Raw genomic sequence first — 19,424 nt, forward strand, 5'->3', positions numbered from 1 at the left:
AAGATCTGTGACAATCCAAATGGTTTTTGAGAAAGGCCGATCCACCATAATTCCTCCATTCTTTGATGGAAAGCACAAATGCTAGCCTATCTCAAAACCATAGATTATGACATTTAGATGTCATTGAAGAGGGAATTTCTTGTTCAAGGATATGCACTAAAGGTGATTTGAAATTATTTTTCTTGAACTCAAAGGCAATGATTTTATTGTGTTGTGGTTTAACTCCAAATTGTTTTTGACAATATTTCAAATTGCATCAATGCAAAAGGTATTTAGACTTCATTAGAAAACACTTTTGAGAAAAATATTTGTCTATTTTCAAATGATAAAAAAATTTGTCACAAAAGTCTTTTGCATATAAAAATTCTTTCAAACACACTATTTTCGATTTGGAAATTCAAACTGAAAATCTGAAATTGAAAATAAATGAAAGTTTGAAAAGAAACAAGGAATTAAGTCAATTGAGCATATTTTTTATAAATAAAAATATTGACTTATTTCAAAGATGCATTTCCTTTGAGAAAGAAATTAAAAGCCTTGAAATAACAAATATTGAATTTGTTAAGAAATATAAATATGTTTGTAAAAATGAAGAACAATATAAATGAAGAACTCTCCATTAAGAATCAAAGACTACAAGAAGAAAAAGATAAGCATATTTGCTTAAATTTAAAGTCTTGTAATTCTGTTTGTTCGTCATCTACCAATCATTACTCATGTACTTATTGTGGTAGATTTGGACATCACAAATCTAAGTGTAAGCTTAGATATTTGAAATTTAACAAGTTTGTTTGGATAAGAAAAGATACACTCCCACAAACAAACTTGGATGGAACCAAAGGGATTTTGGTTCCAAAGTATCCCATCTAAACTAATTAGTGAATGTATTAGTTTAGAGGTTGTGCTAAATTGTTGTATCATTCACATTCATTCTTGATACTTCAATTTATTGAATACTCTTTGTATCTAGTTTTCATGAGCTTAGATACTCATCATTATACATGTTCTTAATAGACTGTATCTTTGCTCATTGTGCTTAAATGATCACAACTTTTTTTCTAGTCTAAAAGTAATTCAATGAAAATCTTTATCTTAGACTATATTTTTGTGCTTTATTGAATTTTTTTTTTAAAAAGCCTATGTAAGTGCAAATCACATCACTTGTGGACTTAGTATCCACGAAGTAAATTCACAATAGAAAATTCAAATGTGAAAACCATATATGTGCTTTCATGAAAGTCAACCACCCATTTTTGCCTTCGAGTTCAAATTGATCATTTAAATTCATTTCTTTCATTCTTGAACTCTATTTAGGACAATTTTGGCGTTTGCTAGATCTTGATATATTCAACTTAGGTAGAATATCATTTCTAGCAAGATTGTGTGTTAAAAACCTTGTCTAAGGAAATTCACTCAAATCCTTTCTTAGACATCTCTTATGCCCAAGGTGAGTAAGTATGTTTATTACTATGCACCTAGTTGTCCTTCAAATCCATTCTTATGTGCTTAATGATTATCATAAAATGCATAAAAAATCTTGATGGGTTAAACTGATGTATTCCAAAAAGCATAAAATAAATATCCTCATGACTAAGATAAAACTATCTAGTCATAGTAGTTTATTTTGGAATGCATGTGTCCAAGGTGTTCATCACTTGACATTCTCTAGAAGTCCTTGGATTATTCTCTAAAGTCTTGTCTGAATATTTTTTTGTAGAGAATTGAAAATGAGTCTAGATTCAATATGTGAACTCAATTGAGTAAAATTGAAAATGTCATAGGAATCTAGTATCTCTGTTGGGCAGCTACTCATTGTAGTGGTTATCATGTAACACATTGTGATGGGAACACTTGTATCCCATACATCTTGGTTTTCCATGGGCCTTTTGCACTCTGTGCTTAAATGCCCTATCTTATATATAGTGGTTTGTGGATGTAGGCATAGATATTTGGACCATGATTCTTGTGTCCAAACATGGTAGACTATCCATGAATGCTCTCATTGCATAAGTCATGGATGTCTCTCTTAGACATGTGATTCTATTGATCCCTCTTATAATGTCTAAGTTCTATAGATTTAAGCCTAATTGATAATCTATATAATCTATAGTTATTTCCCCTTCTATGCTACAAGGTACATGGTAAAGATGGTAAACTTAAATTTAAAAATCACTCAATTGGTACTCTTAGTCATCTTACGTTGTAAGATGGAGAGTGTACACTCACCTTTAATTAAAACACTAATTTCTTTGGCTTTTAGCCAACAACTTAACCATAATAAGCCATATTTATATATATATATATATATATATATATATATATATATATATATAAGAAAAGTGAAGCTACTCGGTCGTGTAGCCAAGTTAGCTACACCACAACGCCTAAGTAGTGTGGGCCGTCCGATGAAATGGATCTCAGCCTTTCATTTTAAAAAAAAGAAAAGCCAAACGAAGAAGGGGTTTGGGTTTGGGTTTCTCCTCCACCGAGCCAAACGAAGAAAGAGCAAGGGTTTGGGTTTTTTCTCCACCGGTTTGGGTTTTTCTTCTCTATCTCTCTCTTTGGGTTTTTGTCTCCACCGAGCCAAACGAAGGAGTTTGGGTTTGGGTTTCTCCTCCACCGAGCCAAACGAAGAAAGACCAAGGGTTTGGATTTTTTTCTCCACCGGTTTGGGTTTTTCTTCTCCATCTCTCTCTTTGGGTTTTTGTCTCCACCGAGCCAAACGAAGAAGGGGTTTGGGTTTGGGTTTCTCCACGGACAAAAAGAGCAAGGGATCCATCGTTTTTTCTTCTCCATCGAGTTTGGGTTTTTTCTCCACTGACAGGAAAACGAAGGGCTTCCTCCACCGCAAGGGTTTCATCATTTTTTCATCTCACACGAACCAGGAAGAAGGGGTTTCAGAGACTCCATCTCTGTTGCATCTCCATCGCTTGAGACAAACGAAGAAAACCTCCAAAGAAGAAGGTACGGTCCTCACTTTTCTACCTTTTTTAAGCTTTCTCCTTCTTCTCTCAAACAAACAAAACCCCCTCTCATGAGCAGAAAGAGGGGTTTTTTTTCTTCTTAGGGTTTTGTTTCAATAATCTACATCTCTGAAGCTTTTTTTCCCCAATTTTTTTTTGCTTCTTCTGTGTAGCAAAGCATTATTTTATTTTTTTGTGGTTTTGCATCTTAAACCTTAAAAGGCTTCAGATCTAGTAGAAAATGGGAAGTAAATGGATCAAAGCAAAAATTGTTCTAGGGCTAAATCTCTGTGTTTATGTTCCTGGACCAATTGATGATGCTTTGCCGGAATCTGACGCCGTCGGTAGGTTTTTCGACGAATCTAATATTTTTAGGTTTTCTGAAGCATTTATAATTTTTAGTCTATGATTTTTGGAGGGCTGTAATTTACTCTATAATTTTGGTAGGGCCTTCCAGATGTGTATCTCATAATCAAGTGTCTCTTAATCTAATTTACTGTCTGTGTATCTCACGATCTTTGAAGCATTTCTCATCTATGAAGTCTATTTGCCAAGCAAATTTTCATCTCTGGAGCTTTTTTATCTCATTGTGTAAATGAAGTCTTTTTTACAAGCAATTTGTCCAAGCAAATGAAGTCTCTGAAGAATTTTCCATGTTTGAAGCATTAACATTCTCTAAAGCATTTTTCATCCCTTAAGCATTTTTCATCTTTGAAGCATTTACACTCTATGGATGTGCAAATGAAGTCTTTTCTTGTATGTTACTGCTTTTTTCTTGTATTTCACTGTTTGGCCTCGGATGAAATGCCCTTTTTATAGTGCATCCTCTAGATCTACATCATAATTTGAGTTGCCAAAGCTCTAGCTCTACAAATTTAATTTGGTTTACAATTATAGTGCATGCATCTTATGCATCATGTTATTGTGTAGTTACTCTTGCGGTTTTCCTGAAAATTTCATCTTAAATGTCTCTGTGTGTGTGTTTGGTGATAAAAAGATGGAAAAATTCTCTTATTAGTTTGAATTACTGTTGCTGAACTATTATTGTTTGGACTTTCAGCGTAATGGATGATTCGTTGTCGAATGTTTGGGGGTTATCTATTGATGAGGTTGACGCCAACAAATTACTTATGGATGATTCTTTGTCGCAACCCGGTGGCTTATTAAATGATGAAGTTGAGGGTGGTTTGGTTTCTGTTGAGGAGGATGAAAATCATAATGATTGTTCTTTGGTTGGTGTTGAGGAGGATGTGGAAAATCCCAATGAGGGTGTTGTGGCTTGTGTTGAGGAGGAAATTCTGATTGAGGGTGGGAGCAATGTACCTCATAAACCGGTGGACAAACAGGAGTTTGATAGTGAGGACGCTGCATACGATTTTTACAATTCATATGGGTTGTCTAGCGGCTTTGGAGTACGGAAATGTAGGATCATCAAGTCGAAGAAAAATGATATGGAGAAGATTTGTGTGTGATAAAGAGGGAAAGAGATATGATAAAGATAAGAGAAAGGAGGGTAGGGAAGTTAAAAGGCATCGCATTGTAAGAGAAGATTGTAACGCAAAGATGGAAATCAAACTGAAAAATGGGAAGTGGGAAGTTAGCAATTTTGTAGAGGATCATACTCACGAACTTACCTCTCCACCGAGGAGACATTTGCATCATTCGCACAACAAATTTCATAAGTATGCCACATGTAAAAATTTGATGACGGATCTCGATAAGATTGGAGTGGGGCCTAGTCAAATTAAAAGGGCAATTAACGTTACATGTGATGGATCAGGTAGTGCTCTCACAACAAATCAGGTGGTCACCCATTTGAGAGCACAGAGGGCTAACAATATGGGAAGAGAAGCAGTCGAAATAGCCACAAAATTTCACCAGAAACAATCAGAAGATCCAAACTTCTTCTTTAAAATGGAGTTGGATGTTAATGGAAACTTAAAATCGATGTTTTGGGCTGACTCACGGGCAAGGGAAGCTTACTTAAAATTCTGTGATGTGATAGTATTTGATGTTACATACAAGACGAATAGGTATAGGATGCCATTTGCACCATTCACTGGTGTTAACCACCATAGGCAGTCTACCTTATTCGGATGTGCTCTTCTAGCCGATGAGAAAGAGGAGACATTCACTTGGCTATTTAAGCAATGGTTGGATTGCATGTTTGGAAAAGCTCCAGGTTGTATTATTACCGATATGGATGTTGCGATGAGAAACGCAATTAGAACCGTTTTCCCAAACACCCGGCATCGGTTTTGCTCTTGGCATATTAATAAGCACCTAATCGAGCATGTTCCTGCCATGCGAGATTCCACTAATGAATTCTTTAAGGAGTACAATCATTGGTTTTACAGGAGACAGATAGAAGATTGTTTGACAGAATGGGAGAAGTTAGTGCATAAACATCATGTTGATGGAAAAAGTTGGCTAGGAAAAATGTGGGAGCTACGAAGACACTGGGTGCCGGCTTATTTTAGAGATACGTTCACTGCCGGCATGACTTCGAGTTCACGTAGCGAAAGCATGAATGCTTTCTTTGATGGTTTTGTGAACCAGAACACTACATTACAAGAGTTCGTGGAACAATACGATAACGCACTTAAAGATCAGCGTGATAAGGAATCTGAAGCAGATTTCAAGTCTAAAACTTCAAGTGCTGTATTGAAAACAAGGAGCACTCTGGAATCACAGGCAGCAAAAGTTTATACCAGTATAATATTTAACATATTCCAGGCAAAATTTAAAGATAGCAGCGACTGTTGGGATGAGGAGTTGGGTAAGAATGACACCATTTCAGAGTATCTTGTAGGATTGAGCGATGAGAATAGGTGGAAATGGTGCAAGGTTGTCTATGAGGAATCTGAATCGGAAGGTGTGAAGGCTACATGTCAGTGTGCGATGTTTGAGACCGAAGGCATTTTATGCAAACACATCCTACGCATTATGAGAGAGAAATGTTTACTTAGCATTCCCGAGCGATACATCTTATTTAGATGGACAGTTAGAGCAAGACATCATTTGGGTGGTGGGGTGGCTACAGGCAAAGGAGGTGATGATGATGATGAAGGAAGTCCTCTTCAGAGATGGTACCGAGTAGCGAAGTTTCACAGAGTGCTAGATAAACTTCAGAAAAATAAGAGCCTTAGCAAGGAGGTGGATGAAAGTTTAGATTTATGGTGTGCGGAAGGTGAAGAAGGTGAAGAGGATGAGAGAGACAACCCAATTGTTTTGCCAAACACTAGTAGCCAAGTACAATTGAATTTTGTGAGCGAATCAAGTGCGATCTCTATTCGCGACCCCATGGTTGTGAGAACCAAGGGTCGGCCAAAGACTGCCACACGGTTTAAATCTGGTGTTGAGAAGTTAAAGAGATGCCGAGGCAACGAACGTGTGGTAAATGTGGAGGAAAAGGGCATTATATGACTACTTGCAAACAGGGAGAGGGGGGGAGGAGCATGAGGAAGGGGAGGCGAATGTTTCTTAATCAATCATTCAATTTCCTGGTAATAATACAACTTCTTCATTTCTTATTTTCATAACTGATAGCATTCGAAAAAATTGAAGGATAGGATTGTATCAGATGTTCAAGTAGAACTTGGTATTTTTGTTTTAATTTCTTATTTTCATTTATTCATTATTCTTAAGAACTTTTAGTTGTCACCTACACCATATATTATTTGTTCTTCAGCACAAAGGTTGATAGGTTACTGTTAAAAAGAGTTTGATGTAGCTATTAAAAAAAGAAAAAAAAGAGAGTTTGATGTATGTGCTTTCTGTCAGTATGACCTAATAAAGAAATTGTGAAATCTTCCTTCCAAATTTGAATTACTTGGTCTGTACTAACACAGTTGGATGCTATTTTTTCTTTAGTTGTTGTAACACATCAAGAGAAGTTAGATGACATGAATTCTATTTTCTGTTTGTCAGATTTTGTCTTTATTCATGAGGTGGCTGCTCTCTCATGCAGCAGACTGTTCGCGAAATGCCTTCTGCAATGGTCCCTAGCAAATCCCCTTTTATTAAACAGATGTCAAAAGTTATTACATTTACCACAAATCTATTATAAGCTAATTAAAAAAGAAAAGACAAGTTGAGTTTGTGCAATTATTAAAAAATGGTAGTGCGAATATCAATAGCCTAATTCAATATGGTCTGTCTTCTATAACCTGTTTTTTTTTTTTACATATTGTAGAAAATCTGGAACCAGAGGTTAAGATCCTGGCTATTTCTATCCTATCACCTGGTAGGTCTGAGCTTACTCTCCCTGTTCCTATGGTTCAAAACCCCAAGAGCTTATGGTTTACACTGAAAGAAGGTAGCCGTTACCACCTGAAGTTCTCCTTCCAAGTCAGCAACAACATTGTCTCCGGCCTAAGATACAGTAACACAGTTTGGAAAACTGGTGTTAGGGGTAAGAATTTTCACAATTTCAGCTATTTGTTTATACCAGTGAGCATTATCTATTCAAAACCAATCTCGAAACGGGACAAGTTTTAATATATGTACTTCTGTTTTAGAGCTTAGATTGGAGCCCTTAAATATTTTCCATTTCTTCATGAGTCTGAAATGAAATGACAATTGCCAATCTGTGATCTGATGAAATCTCATTTCATTCCAGTGGACAGCACAAAAGAGATGCTTGGAACTTTCAGTCCTTAGTTAGAACCTTATGTACAGGAGATGGCAGAGGAAACCACACCTTCTGGCATTTTTGCTAGAGGATCAAGACAAGTTAGATGACATTAATATGTTACTTCAAGAGGCTGAAGTTTTGTTAGATGACATTAATATGTTACTTCAAGATAGCATTTTTGCTAGAGGATCAAGAACCTTATGTACCGATTCCCTTCCGATTTGTATCAATTGGCAACTTCAAGATGCTGAAGTTTTGCTTTAAAAGTAAAATGGGTTTCATTACATTTAATTGAATTACATGATTTCGTAATTATCTCAACTGCAGTGATGATTGCATAATTAACAAGAAATTAGAATCAAAGCTTACCATCCTTCTAGTTGTATCTCAGGAAACCAAGAAAGAAAGCCCCAACAGAGGGACAATTTGGATTAGATGTCTCCGATTACCCTCAGTTTACCAATCAGTAGATCAAAACTTAAATATCAAACAGCCATATGTGAAGAAATTAGGCACCAAATGGGCAGAACAGTAGCATTTTAACCAGAATCCAATACTTGGGTTGGTTCTCAAGAATATGACTGATCCCATTCCATGGAAAATTTCAATCCTTAAAATGACTTATTTTCTACTACTTGCAGCTTCCATGATACGAATGTAATCCTTATAGACATCTGGAGACTCATATTTATACGGAAGCACATATAACTCCAAGAACTGATTCTCTGAAAAGCACACAACTGTATATAGGGAGGGTTTCTTCTTGAGCGAATTCTTCGACTCCAATTGCGTGAGAACCACATGCCGAGGAACAATCCTGCATTCCAAAGTGTACATTAGCAACTGGGGGCATCGTGAAATGTAGGAAGGCTGGTATTGGAGCTTTTTCATGAAGAAATCCAAGCCCTTTCGGATCTTCGCCTCTGATAATGCCAAAATTTTAGGTTGATTACAAAATGCACTCACTATATCCAACTTAGTCCACCCAAAACCCCATCACATAAATAGTACAATGATCCATAATAGTTTAATAACATTGAATAGCTTGTGACATGGTGTGCATCAGTGCACCAGTTAGCATTACGAAAAAATAAGCATGGCCTAAATATCAGACCCTGTGATTGCTCTTATTCAAATGAAAGATCAGCTGACCTATTTGATCTAGTTCATTCAGATGCACTTATACTCCTCAACAGTTTGATTACAAAACATACTAAGAACAAAAAGTGCATCCTACTGTTTGATTACATTCATCAATTACAACCCGCGATGCAAAATAAGATTCGTGACTACGATCATAAAGTTTAAATGTACATAAACCAAGCCAATACAATACCTAAGATCAGAGAAATAAACATGCTACACCCAGCTGATGCAAGAACAAAGCAGTCCTTCAAAGGCGATGTTCCTCCACTGTAAACTGCAGTAATTGGAAAGCATAGTAACAAACTTCACAGTAAAACCTAAGTGGAAGAGGAACTGGTCACAGCAGAACTTGTTGAGGCTTGGGGATCCCTAGGAATGTTGGTCTCTTCTTTCCTATCTTTGCTAGGCCCACTAATGCCGTGGAAAAACGCATTAAGGTCAGCTTCTGCCTCCTTCCTACTCGTATAGGAACGAAAGCACGCTCCACTAAACCCATTAATTTGAACATGACAGTGTTGCCAACTGTCATATACACCTACCTGCCTTCCCTTAAAAACCACATAGAACTTTTTTTTCACCATTAACCTGCACAAATACAATTAAAAATAACAACATAACTGAGAAAGGCTTAACAACAACAGTACGGAAAGCAACACTACTGCATCCATAAAGTCCACATATACAGAATAACAGCCATCCTCTTAAAACCGAAAAACCAAACTTACCGAGCTGGCCTTCCTCTTTCTGCTCGTCGGCTTCGCTGGTGAGGGGAAGGGGGAGGAGTTCTCGCGAGAGACGATGGTGGTTGTGGCCATGGTTTTTTTTCACATTTACTGTTTTTTCTGCCCTGAAACATCCTCTCCAATGCCTCGGGCAGTTGAATGGGAATCTTGAGTCATTTCAAATGCCGCTCCCATTCCATTTCCACAAAAAAACACCAATATTGGGGTATGCCATTCGGCGTTGAGGAGAAAGCCATGTGGGCCGACAGGCACGTAACAACCCCAGTGGTCAAAGATACTTTTAACCCAAAAAACCCATCCAAACGGTGTTTGGAAGTTCATATGCTACTATTAAGTAAAGAAATTTTTTGGCACCAACTAAACAAAAAGATTATTGAAACCCTCAGCTTTAGAGTATCTGTAAGCCCAATGGTTCTCACCTTGGCAATCTTCTATGTTTTGATGATTCCAAACACAAGTTAAAATGTGTTGTATTTCTAACGTGTTTGATGTTTAAGTGCATATATTGAAGATTCAAGTATCTCAAACACTTGATCAAGGAAAACGGCATGGATCGAGGCGTGTACATCCTTGAACACCATTTGAAGCCAAAAGATGATGAAGGCTTGGAGCATTCAAGGAGAGATCTTGAAGAGCCAAAGAAATGGAGGTAATCCATGCAAGAGTTCAAGACTTGAAGATGTGCTTCAAAAGACGAAGATTTGAAGGCTTAAGTCTTGTGTTAGATTGTACATCTAATCCCTATTAGGTACCCCACCTTGAGCAATAATGGAGTCACCAAACAACTGATCTTAATTGAATAACAATCTCATCTATGTCGAATTTGGAAACCCTTGAAGCTCAAAAGTTATCAGCATAAAATATCTTGAAAATCAGCTGATTTAGGCTTCTCGGAAATCCGAGAATATTCTCGGAGCTCTGAGATTTGGTCTTGTAGCTATTTTCCAAATTCTGTTTGTATTCCCGGAACTCCGAGAGAAATTCTCGGAACTCCGAGAGAAATTCTCGGAACTCTGAGAGAATTTCTCGGAACTCCGAGACCACTGTGTCGGGAACAAAATTATGACCGTTTGGGATTTTGCCAGAATTACGACTATGCCCCTGTAACGGTCATATTTGGGTTTTCCCTATATATATCTGTTCTCTATGCCTTTGAACATATCTCTCTCATTACAAAACATGTTCTAAACATATTAGAGAGTGGTAATCACCCTTGTGCCTCAATTTGGGATATCTAGAGGGATTAGACCTACGCTTGAATTTGTATATCATCTCAAAGAGTGGAATTTGTGTGAGCTTGAGAGCTATCTACCCTTGAAGAGGGAGTTGTAATTTTCTATTTTCTTTGATTGTATTTGGGCGAGTGTTCGGAGAAGCGGAGCCCACTCTCCGTGGTGAAGATTGCCACCAAGGTTAAAGACGATTGGAATTGTAATCGGCACCGATCTTCGCCGGCGTTAAGAAGATCAAATAGTGAAGCCATCAACGGGTTTGGTTGGTGGAGTGGAGTAGGCCTCATGTGGTTGAGGACCGAACCACTTTAAATCTTGGGTGCACTCTTTCTTTTCTCTTGCTCTATTTCTTGCATTGCACTTTAGATTTGACTCACTTGCTTAAATTGTTTTATTCTTTTGATCTCTTAATCCTTCATTGGAGAGTCTAAATATTTAGGTTAAATTTTCAAAAGGTAAATTTTATTTTCATCAACCTAATCTCCTTTTAGGTTGCCGGTTGGGCCCACCCTTGGATTTTCACTTGGTATTAGAGCAAGGGCTCTAGTCAAAAGCCTTAACTGGTAAGAGTTAAAAGATCATTATTTGGCAAAATCTATGAATTTTAAAATTGGTCATGGCATCTTTATCCCTCCATCCTTTGATGGAACTAATTATGGGCAATGGAAAACCCGTATGAGGTTCTTTTTAGGATCTTTGGATTTAGAGATCTTAAATCTTGTAGAAAATGGTATTTCTAAAAAGGGGAAAATATGATCCAAATTGCAAGCATTAAATAGTAGAGCTTTAATTGCAATTTGTTGCTCGTTGTCTCCCCATATTTTTGAGAAAATTTCAACATGTAAAGATGTACATGAGATTTGGATTAAACTTGAAGAAATCTTTAAAAATCATACTTGTCATCTTTCATCAGAAGATTCTAAGGTTTCTCATTTACATGATAGTGTTGTGAATCCTTGTTTAAACACTTTTGATATTAAGAAGGATTTCAACTCCTCAATTTCCAAAATACAAAATGAGATTGATTCTTTGCACTTGGAAATTGATAATTTCTCGCTCAAAAATGATGCTTTGAATCAAATAAACAATGATTTGATAAATGTAAACAAAGACTTGATTCAAAGATGTAAATCATTTGCAAAAGAAAATGAGATATTGGTTTTTGTAAACCAATATTTGCAAGAAGAGAAGAAAAATGTTGACAATCTTAAATCTTCTTGTAGTGTTTCATGTCCATCTACTTGTTGCACAAAATCTCATTTTTGTGGTAGATTAGGACATTTTAAAAATGAATGCGTGCTTAAATCTTTACCTAAGACTAAGATAATTTGAAGAACACTTTAGGTAAATCTAAGCCATTTGGAACCAAATGGATGTAGGTTCCAAAAGCCCCAACCTAGTTTTCTATGCTTTTGCATTAGATTAGGGGCATATGCTTAATTTGAATATCTTTATGAATTTGGTTCTTTTTGCCCAAGACTTTTACTTAGATTATTATATCTTTATCTTGGGAATTTGATTTAGATGATCTCCATTTATTGATGATTGGGGACATTTGATTTAGGGGGAGTTAGAAAATGAGTTATCTTTCAAAACCCCATATGAGTTTTCAAAACCCTCCTTGTTTTGAATTTTGCCTTTATTAAGGGGGAGTTTTCATTTGATTTATTCCTTGACAAAGGGGGAGCTACACATTGCATATATATTTTTCCTCATGTTTAAAACTTTCATCCCTTCTTTTTGCGATGACAAAGGGGGAGAAGTTTTATGGTTAGTATGCTTAAATGTGGCAATCACCTTGTGTGTTGTCATCATCAAAAAGAGGGAGATTGTAAGCCCAATGGTTCTCACCTTGGCAATCTTCTATGTTTTGATGATTCCAAACACAAGTTGAAATGTGTTGTATTTCTAACATGTTTGATGTTTAAGTGCATTTATTGAAGATTCAAGTATTTCAAACACTTGATCAAGGAAAACGGCATGGATCGAGGCGTGTACATCCTTGAACACCATTTGAAGCCAAAATATGATGAAGGCTTGGAGCATTCAAGGAGAGATCTTGAAGAGCCAAAGAAATGGAGGTGATCCATGCAAGAGTTCAAGACTTGAAGATGTGCTTCAAAAGACGAAGATTTGAAGGCTTAAGTCTTGTGTTAGATTGTACATCTAATCCCTATTAGGTACCCCACTTTGAGGCATAATGGAGTCACCAAACAACTGATCTTAATTGAATAACAATCCCATCTATGTCGAATTTGAAAACCCTTGAAGCCCAAAAGTTATCAGCATAAAATATCTTGAAAATCGGCTGATTTAGGCTTCTCGGAGCTCCAAGAAAGTTCTCGGAGCTCCGAGATTTGGTCCAGTAGCTATTTTCCAAATTCTGTTTGTATTCCCGGAACTTCGAGAGAAATTCTCGGAGCTCGGAGACCACTGTGTCGGGAACAAAATTATGACCGTTTGGGATTTTGCCAGAATTATGACTATGCCCCTGTAACGGTCATATTTGGGTTTTCCCTATATATATATGTGTTCTCTATGCCTTTGAACATATCTCTCTCATTACAAAACATGTTCTAAACATATTAGAGAGTGGTAATCGCCCTTGTGCCTCAATTTGGGATATCTAGAGGGATTAGACCTACGCTTGAATTTGTATATCATCTCAAAGAGTGGAATTTGTGTGAGCTTGAGAGCTATCTACCCTTGAAGAGGGAGTTGTAATTTTCTATTTTCTTTGATTGTATTTGGGCGAGTGTTCGGAGAAGCGGAGCCCACTCTCCGTGGTGAAGATCGCCACCAAGGTTAAAGACGATTGGAATTGTAATCGGCACCGATCTTCGCCGGCGTTAAGAAGATCAAATAGTGAAGCCATCAACGGGTTTGGTTGGTGGAGTAGAGTAGGCCTCGTGTGGTTGAGGACCGAACCACTTTAAATCTCGGGTGCACTCTTTCTTGTCTCTTGCTCTATTTCTTGCATTGCACTTTATATTTGACTCACTTGCTTAAATTGTTTTATTCTTTTGATCTCTTAATCCTTCATTGGAGAGTCTAAATATTTAGGTTAAATTTTTCAAAAGGTAAATTTTATTTTCATCAACCTAATCTCCTTTTAGGTTGCCGATTGGGCCCACCCTTGGATTTTCAGTATCACACAAATTTTTTTACCAACAACAGGTTCAGACACAATTTTTTTTTTCAATAAGAGGTTTAGGGTTTCGAAATGCAACCAAGAAATTCCCAGATTTAGGGTATCACTCCCACATTTAGGGTATCATCTACCATATAGTTCTAACCTTATTTATTAAGTTAATAGATCTACCATATCTTTTCAGAGTGCTCTTTAGCCAGATAATATACCAGGAAATGTTTAAATCTTGGGCCCACAAATGCACTAATTAACTTGTACCTATTAGGTGTCTTGCTCAAAGCACCTTGGCTTGCCAATGTAGCTGAGCCTTTGGTTCAATTGAACAATGCAATGTGCCACAACTTTGAGGTCTTGGCTTTAATCACGGCTTGGCTACCAATAAAACAATAGACAAAAGTAATTTTTGTGTTCAGCTTCTCAAATAAGACTACATTAGGACGTGCATTACATTTTCATCAAGAAAATCCCCATAAATAAGAGCATTAGAGAGGAGTGCTTTGCTAAGGCCTGACCTTATTATAATACAACAGTATATCCCACCTTTGACTAATCTGAACTGTTCACTTGATAGGCTTTGCTTTGGTTCCCTTATAATCTCAATCTAAAATCCATGCCAATAATGCAATCCCTCTCATGAGCAGCTCGGCCTATCAAATAGAAGGTTCCAATTAACCAAAAATTGGGAAAAAAAGCTTTCCTACACAGAAGAAGCAAAAAATATTGGGGAAAAAATGCGTCAGAGATGTAGAATGGAAAATCTCCATCATTTCCCAAAATCTAAAATCATTAGAAAAAATCCCATAGTAGTTTCTCGTGTATATGATACAAAAATAACAAACATCCGAGTTAAATAGAGAAATCCTAAAATGAAATGATTGGAAAAATCACGTTAAAAACACAAATACAGCAAAAAAATTAACTACAAAATCAAACCCCGACCTAACCCTATGTTCTTTTTTTTTATGAAATGACCTAACCCTAAAATGGCATACCTTTGAGGAAGATCTGCTACTAGCTTTCGATAACCGGAGGCCGGACGATGACGGAATCGGCGTACTCGGCATTGATGGATTGGAATCTGAGTTTCCGGTCACCGGAAAAACCGTAGTGTCGTCGGAAAACCAACCGGCGGCGTCAGATTCCGACAAAGCATCATCAATTGGTCTAGGAACATAAACACAGAGATTTAGCCCTAGAGCAATTTTTGCTTTCCTCCATTTACTTCCCATTTTCTACTAGATCTGAAGCCTTTTAAGGTTTAAGATGAAAAACCACAAAAAAAAATAAAAATGCTTTACTACACAGAAGAAGCAAAAAAAAATTGGGGAAAAAAAGCTTCAGAGATGTAGAATTTCCCCATTTATTGAAACAAAACCCTAAGAAGAAAAAGAAACCCCTCTTTCTGCTCATGAGAGGGGGTTTTGTTTGTTTGAGAGAAGAAGGAGAAAGCTTTAAAAAGGTAGAAAAGTGAGGACCGTACCTTCTTCTTTGGAGGTTTTCTTCGTTTGTCTCAAGCGATGGAGATGCAACAGAGATGGAGTCTCCGAAACCCCTTCTTCCTGGTTCGTGTGAGATGAAAAAACGATGAAACCCTTGCGGTGGAGGAAGCCCTCGTTTTCCTGTCGGTGGAGAAAAAACCCAAACCTGATGGAGAAGAAAAAACGATGGATCCCTTGCTCTTTCTGTCGGTGGAGAAACCCAAACCCAAACCCCTTCTTCGTTTGGCTCGGTGGAGACAAAAACCCAAAGAGAGAGACGGAGAAGAAAAACCCAAACCGGTGGAGAAAAAACCCAAACCCTTGCTCTTTCTTCGTTTGGCTCGGTGGAGGAGAAACTCAAACCCAAACCCCATCTTCGTTTGGCTCGGTGGAGACAAAAACCCAAAGAGAGAGATGGAGAAGAAAAACCCAAACCCTTGCTCTTTCTTCGTTTGGCTCGGTGGAGGAGAAACCAAAACCCAAACCCAAACCCCTTCTTCGTTTGGCTTTTCTTTTTTTTTAAATGAAAGGCTGAGATCCATTTCATCGGACGGCCCACACTACTTAGGCGTTGTGGTGTAGCTAACTTGGCAACACGACCGAGTAGCTTCACTTTTCTCTCTCTCTCTCTCTCTCTCTCTATATATATATATATATATATATATATATATATATATATAGCAGAAGAGAAAAGAATAGAATTATTTGAATTTCTCCCAAAATTCTAATAGAATTACACCTCATGTTTTTTGACTTTTTTTAACGAAGGCACCCATTCAACCCACATATTTTCAATCCTACCCCCTCCTTTATGCTTTTTAACAAAGGCACGCATTAAAGCCACATAATTTCAATCCTACCCCAAAATTACGGATTGCGTACATATGTTACATAATATTATGGATTTTTGTGAACTATTACATAATACTACGGATTCAGGACGCCTTTCAAAATATTGACGAATTCCGGGTACCTTAAGAGGAACAACATATTATGGAAACCTCTATAGATTGGAGAGCTAGGATCAGCCTGTGGAAATGATTTTACGGGCACAACCTATTTCTATTGTGTTCCATCACATGGATGGTTTGGATCAACCTATGATGTGGTCCGTACAGTTCTTTGTTGGCCCGTGCATCGCACGGGGTTTTTTACTAGTATATATATATTATATGCACATATTTAGGGGGAGCATGGTCTGCTACGCTGTCATTTCACTCGATATTACTTGATTTCTCCTAGCAATCATGCATTAGTGGCCCAAGGGTGATTTGAAAATCATTCACCTCTAAATCCCTTGGTGTCTCTCTGGTTGGACAGCCCTTTGGATTCATACACTGTATGAGTCTTTTACAAAGGGAGAGCTACACATGCTCAATGTCTGTCCATCCATCTTATCATATGATGTTTAATGTGTATTACATATGATAAGTACACTCATGTGAAGCCACATTACTCCATATGTGTGGTATTTGAGTTTTGTCTTATTCTTTAAATTTGAGATCATCTCTCATCTTCTTTATTTAAACATCTTCAAATGAGGTGATCTTCACTGTAGGTGCAAGCTTTTGGTTCCTTTGATCCTTGATCCACAAGTCATGTGTTTAGGAGTTATGTAATTGCGATTGTGACATGAAAATCATGTATACAACACAACACCTCAAAGCAACACATTAGTCCATAAATGCTAATCAATTTGAGTTTGCTAGCATCAAAATAAGAGGTAAGGTGAATGATTAGACCCATGGGAACCCTTGGGATTACATTCTCCCCCTTTTTTATGATGGAAAACAAATTGATGGCAGGAGATATTAAACAAATATATGAATAAGTATTTAAATACAATAACCAATGAAGCCATGCTCCCCCTCACTATATGCACAAGTGTAAAATGATAATGTAAATCAAGTGGTGCATACAAAATGTGGATTGAGAAAGGAAGAAAGATAACAAAATTTATTTATAATCATTCACAAGTCCTAAATTGGATGAAACATCATACTGGTCAGAAAGATATAATTAGGCCCGCTGTCACACGATTTGCTACCGCATACCTATCACTTTCTAGCATAAATGAGTGTCAAGCAGGGTTGAAAAGCTTGTTGGCTTCGAGATAATGGAATGGATCCCGCTATGCAAAACTGGCAGATGGAGGAGAGGTTGAACAAATTATAACAGATCGAAAGTTTTGGGAAAATATTCAGCGAATCATCAAAGTCACACAGCCACTTGTTACCGTGCTAAGAATGGTGGATTCGAAAGAAAGACCTACTATGGTGTTTATATATGAAGCTATCGATCATTCAAAGGAGGAGATACAGAAACTAACGAAAAACTTATGCAAAAAGTTGTGGGATATCATTGACAAGCGATGGGAGCGCAACTCCATCACCCTCTTCATGCAGCAGGTATAAAAGCTAGTTTTTTCTAATGTAATGTTGAGAATTTTGTTCGTAAAAACATCTGAAAATTCTGATTAACTTAACTTTTGCAGGCTACTATTTAAATCAAATATTTCAGTATGGTGGTAGAATGTCTAATCACCCGAAATTATGGAAGGGTTATTAAAGTGCATCAACCGCTTGGAGCCAAGTTCCTCAAAGCGAATGAACGCATCAATTCAAGTATAAATATTTACCAATCAAACATAATTTATTCATTATAAATTCCTTTCATTAGATTCAATAGTATCTTATATAGTATGACTGATGCATTCTCTTTTTATTTATAAGATTGCAGAGTTTCGCGATGTTATTGGTAATTTTGGGAGTGAAGATGCATTGAGATCCAAATCAGCAATGGACCCAGGTAATTTATTACGATGTAATTGTAAATAACATATGATTACTATTTGACAAGATTATATCAAATTTATATGAATAATTATTTTTTACGTTTTTATTAAATACAGCGGAGTGGTGGAGTTTACATGGTACTAAGCATCCTGAATTGCAAAGGATTGCTGTGATTGTGTTAAGCCAAACTTGCTCAAGCCAAACTTGCTCATCTTCAGGATGTGAGCGCAATTGGAGACATTTGCTCACATTCATACAAAGAAGAGAAACAGGCTTGCAGTGAAGAAGATGGAAAAACTAGTGTATGTCCATTACAATTTGAGATTGCGAGAACGAAATGTCAAAAGTGGTCCCAAAGGTCCAATCGATTTGGATATAATTTTTGCTGAAGAAAATGCCAAGGAATGGTTAGTTGCGAAGGAACCACCACTTTTAGATGTTCAAGCAAGTAGACGAAAAGCGATGGAATGTGAGGAGTCACCGACAAATGAAGGTGGGTCAAGTGACAGTTCTGATAGACATCAACATCGCATAAATGATGAGCCTAGTGATAATGATGATGGTGATGGAGATGACGGAGGTGACTTTGCAGTTTATAATGAAGGTGTTGATGAGCCCAACACTGATGCGTATGGAGACGATGCGAGTCATGAATATTTTGTTGGATCTGATGATCAACATGATTCTGATGACCGTGATCCGTATCGACACTACACTGGGGACGTTGATGCTTATGATTTGCATGGTGCTCTAGAGATGGATCCGAATATTGGCTATACATGGCAGCATAATATAAACACATTTGGCATATTTCCTGAATATTCTGAGAGTAACTCGATTGATAACCATAATTACACCGACCAAAGAATCCATCAATTTCCATATAGCCACTACGAGAGTGGCTATGATCCACACTACTGATGTGCCTACTCTTATATTCATCGAGAAGAAATTGTCTGAGCGGAAGCCCTTGTAAAATTTGGAATTTAATGTAATACAATGCATGTATTGATCATGGGCTATCTTAGGCTCTTTTCCTTTTTGTCACCATATCGACTCTTTGCATTTTTGTCAAATATAATGTATTAATTTTTTGTAGAAAAATATGACCCATTTCACTAATGATTTAGTTACTAATGATACTTTAATACTTATTTTTACATTATTTCTATTTTTTTGAATTATTTATTTATTTTTACAAAAAATTATGGCTCATCTGACTTGGTCGCGTCAACCGCATTCTTGACCGCGTCCGCATCGAGTCGCAAGGATTTTCTTCG

General features: G+C 37.1%; 1 protein-coding gene and 1 long non-coding RNA gene across 2 annotated transcripts; one reads left to right on the top strand and one right to left on the bottom strand.

Annotated features, from left to right (window-relative positions):
- The first annotated feature begins 4,526 nt into the window (after positions 1–4,526).
- LOC143891086 (protein FAR1-RELATED SEQUENCE 5-like) lies at positions 4,527–6,389 on the top strand. The gene has a single exon (XM_077395736.1). It carries the CDS (start codon positions 4,527–4,529, stop codon positions 6,387–6,389), a length of 1,863 nt encoding a protein of 620 aa, XP_077251851.1.
- A 2,480-nt stretch (positions 6,390–8,869) lies between these two features.
- On the bottom strand, positions 8,870–14,299 carry LOC143891365 (uncharacterized). Its single transcript, XR_013255293.1, has 2 exons — positions 14,130–14,299; positions 8,870–9,330 (listed from the first exon to the last, which is right to left on the bottom strand). It is a non-coding gene; the product is annotated as an uncharacterized LOC143891365 (long non-coding RNA).
- Positions 14,300–19,424: the final 5,125 nt, after the last annotated feature.

The sequence above is a fragment of the Tasmannia lanceolata genome, unplaced genomic scaffold, assembly GCF_043159265.1.
Source record: "Tasmannia lanceolata isolate RefF3 unplaced genomic scaffold, GAP_Taslan_0.1 ptg000013l, whole genome shotgun sequence".
Classification (NCBI taxonomy): Eukaryota; Viridiplantae; Streptophyta; class Magnoliopsida; order Canellales; family Winteraceae; genus Tasmannia; species Tasmannia lanceolata.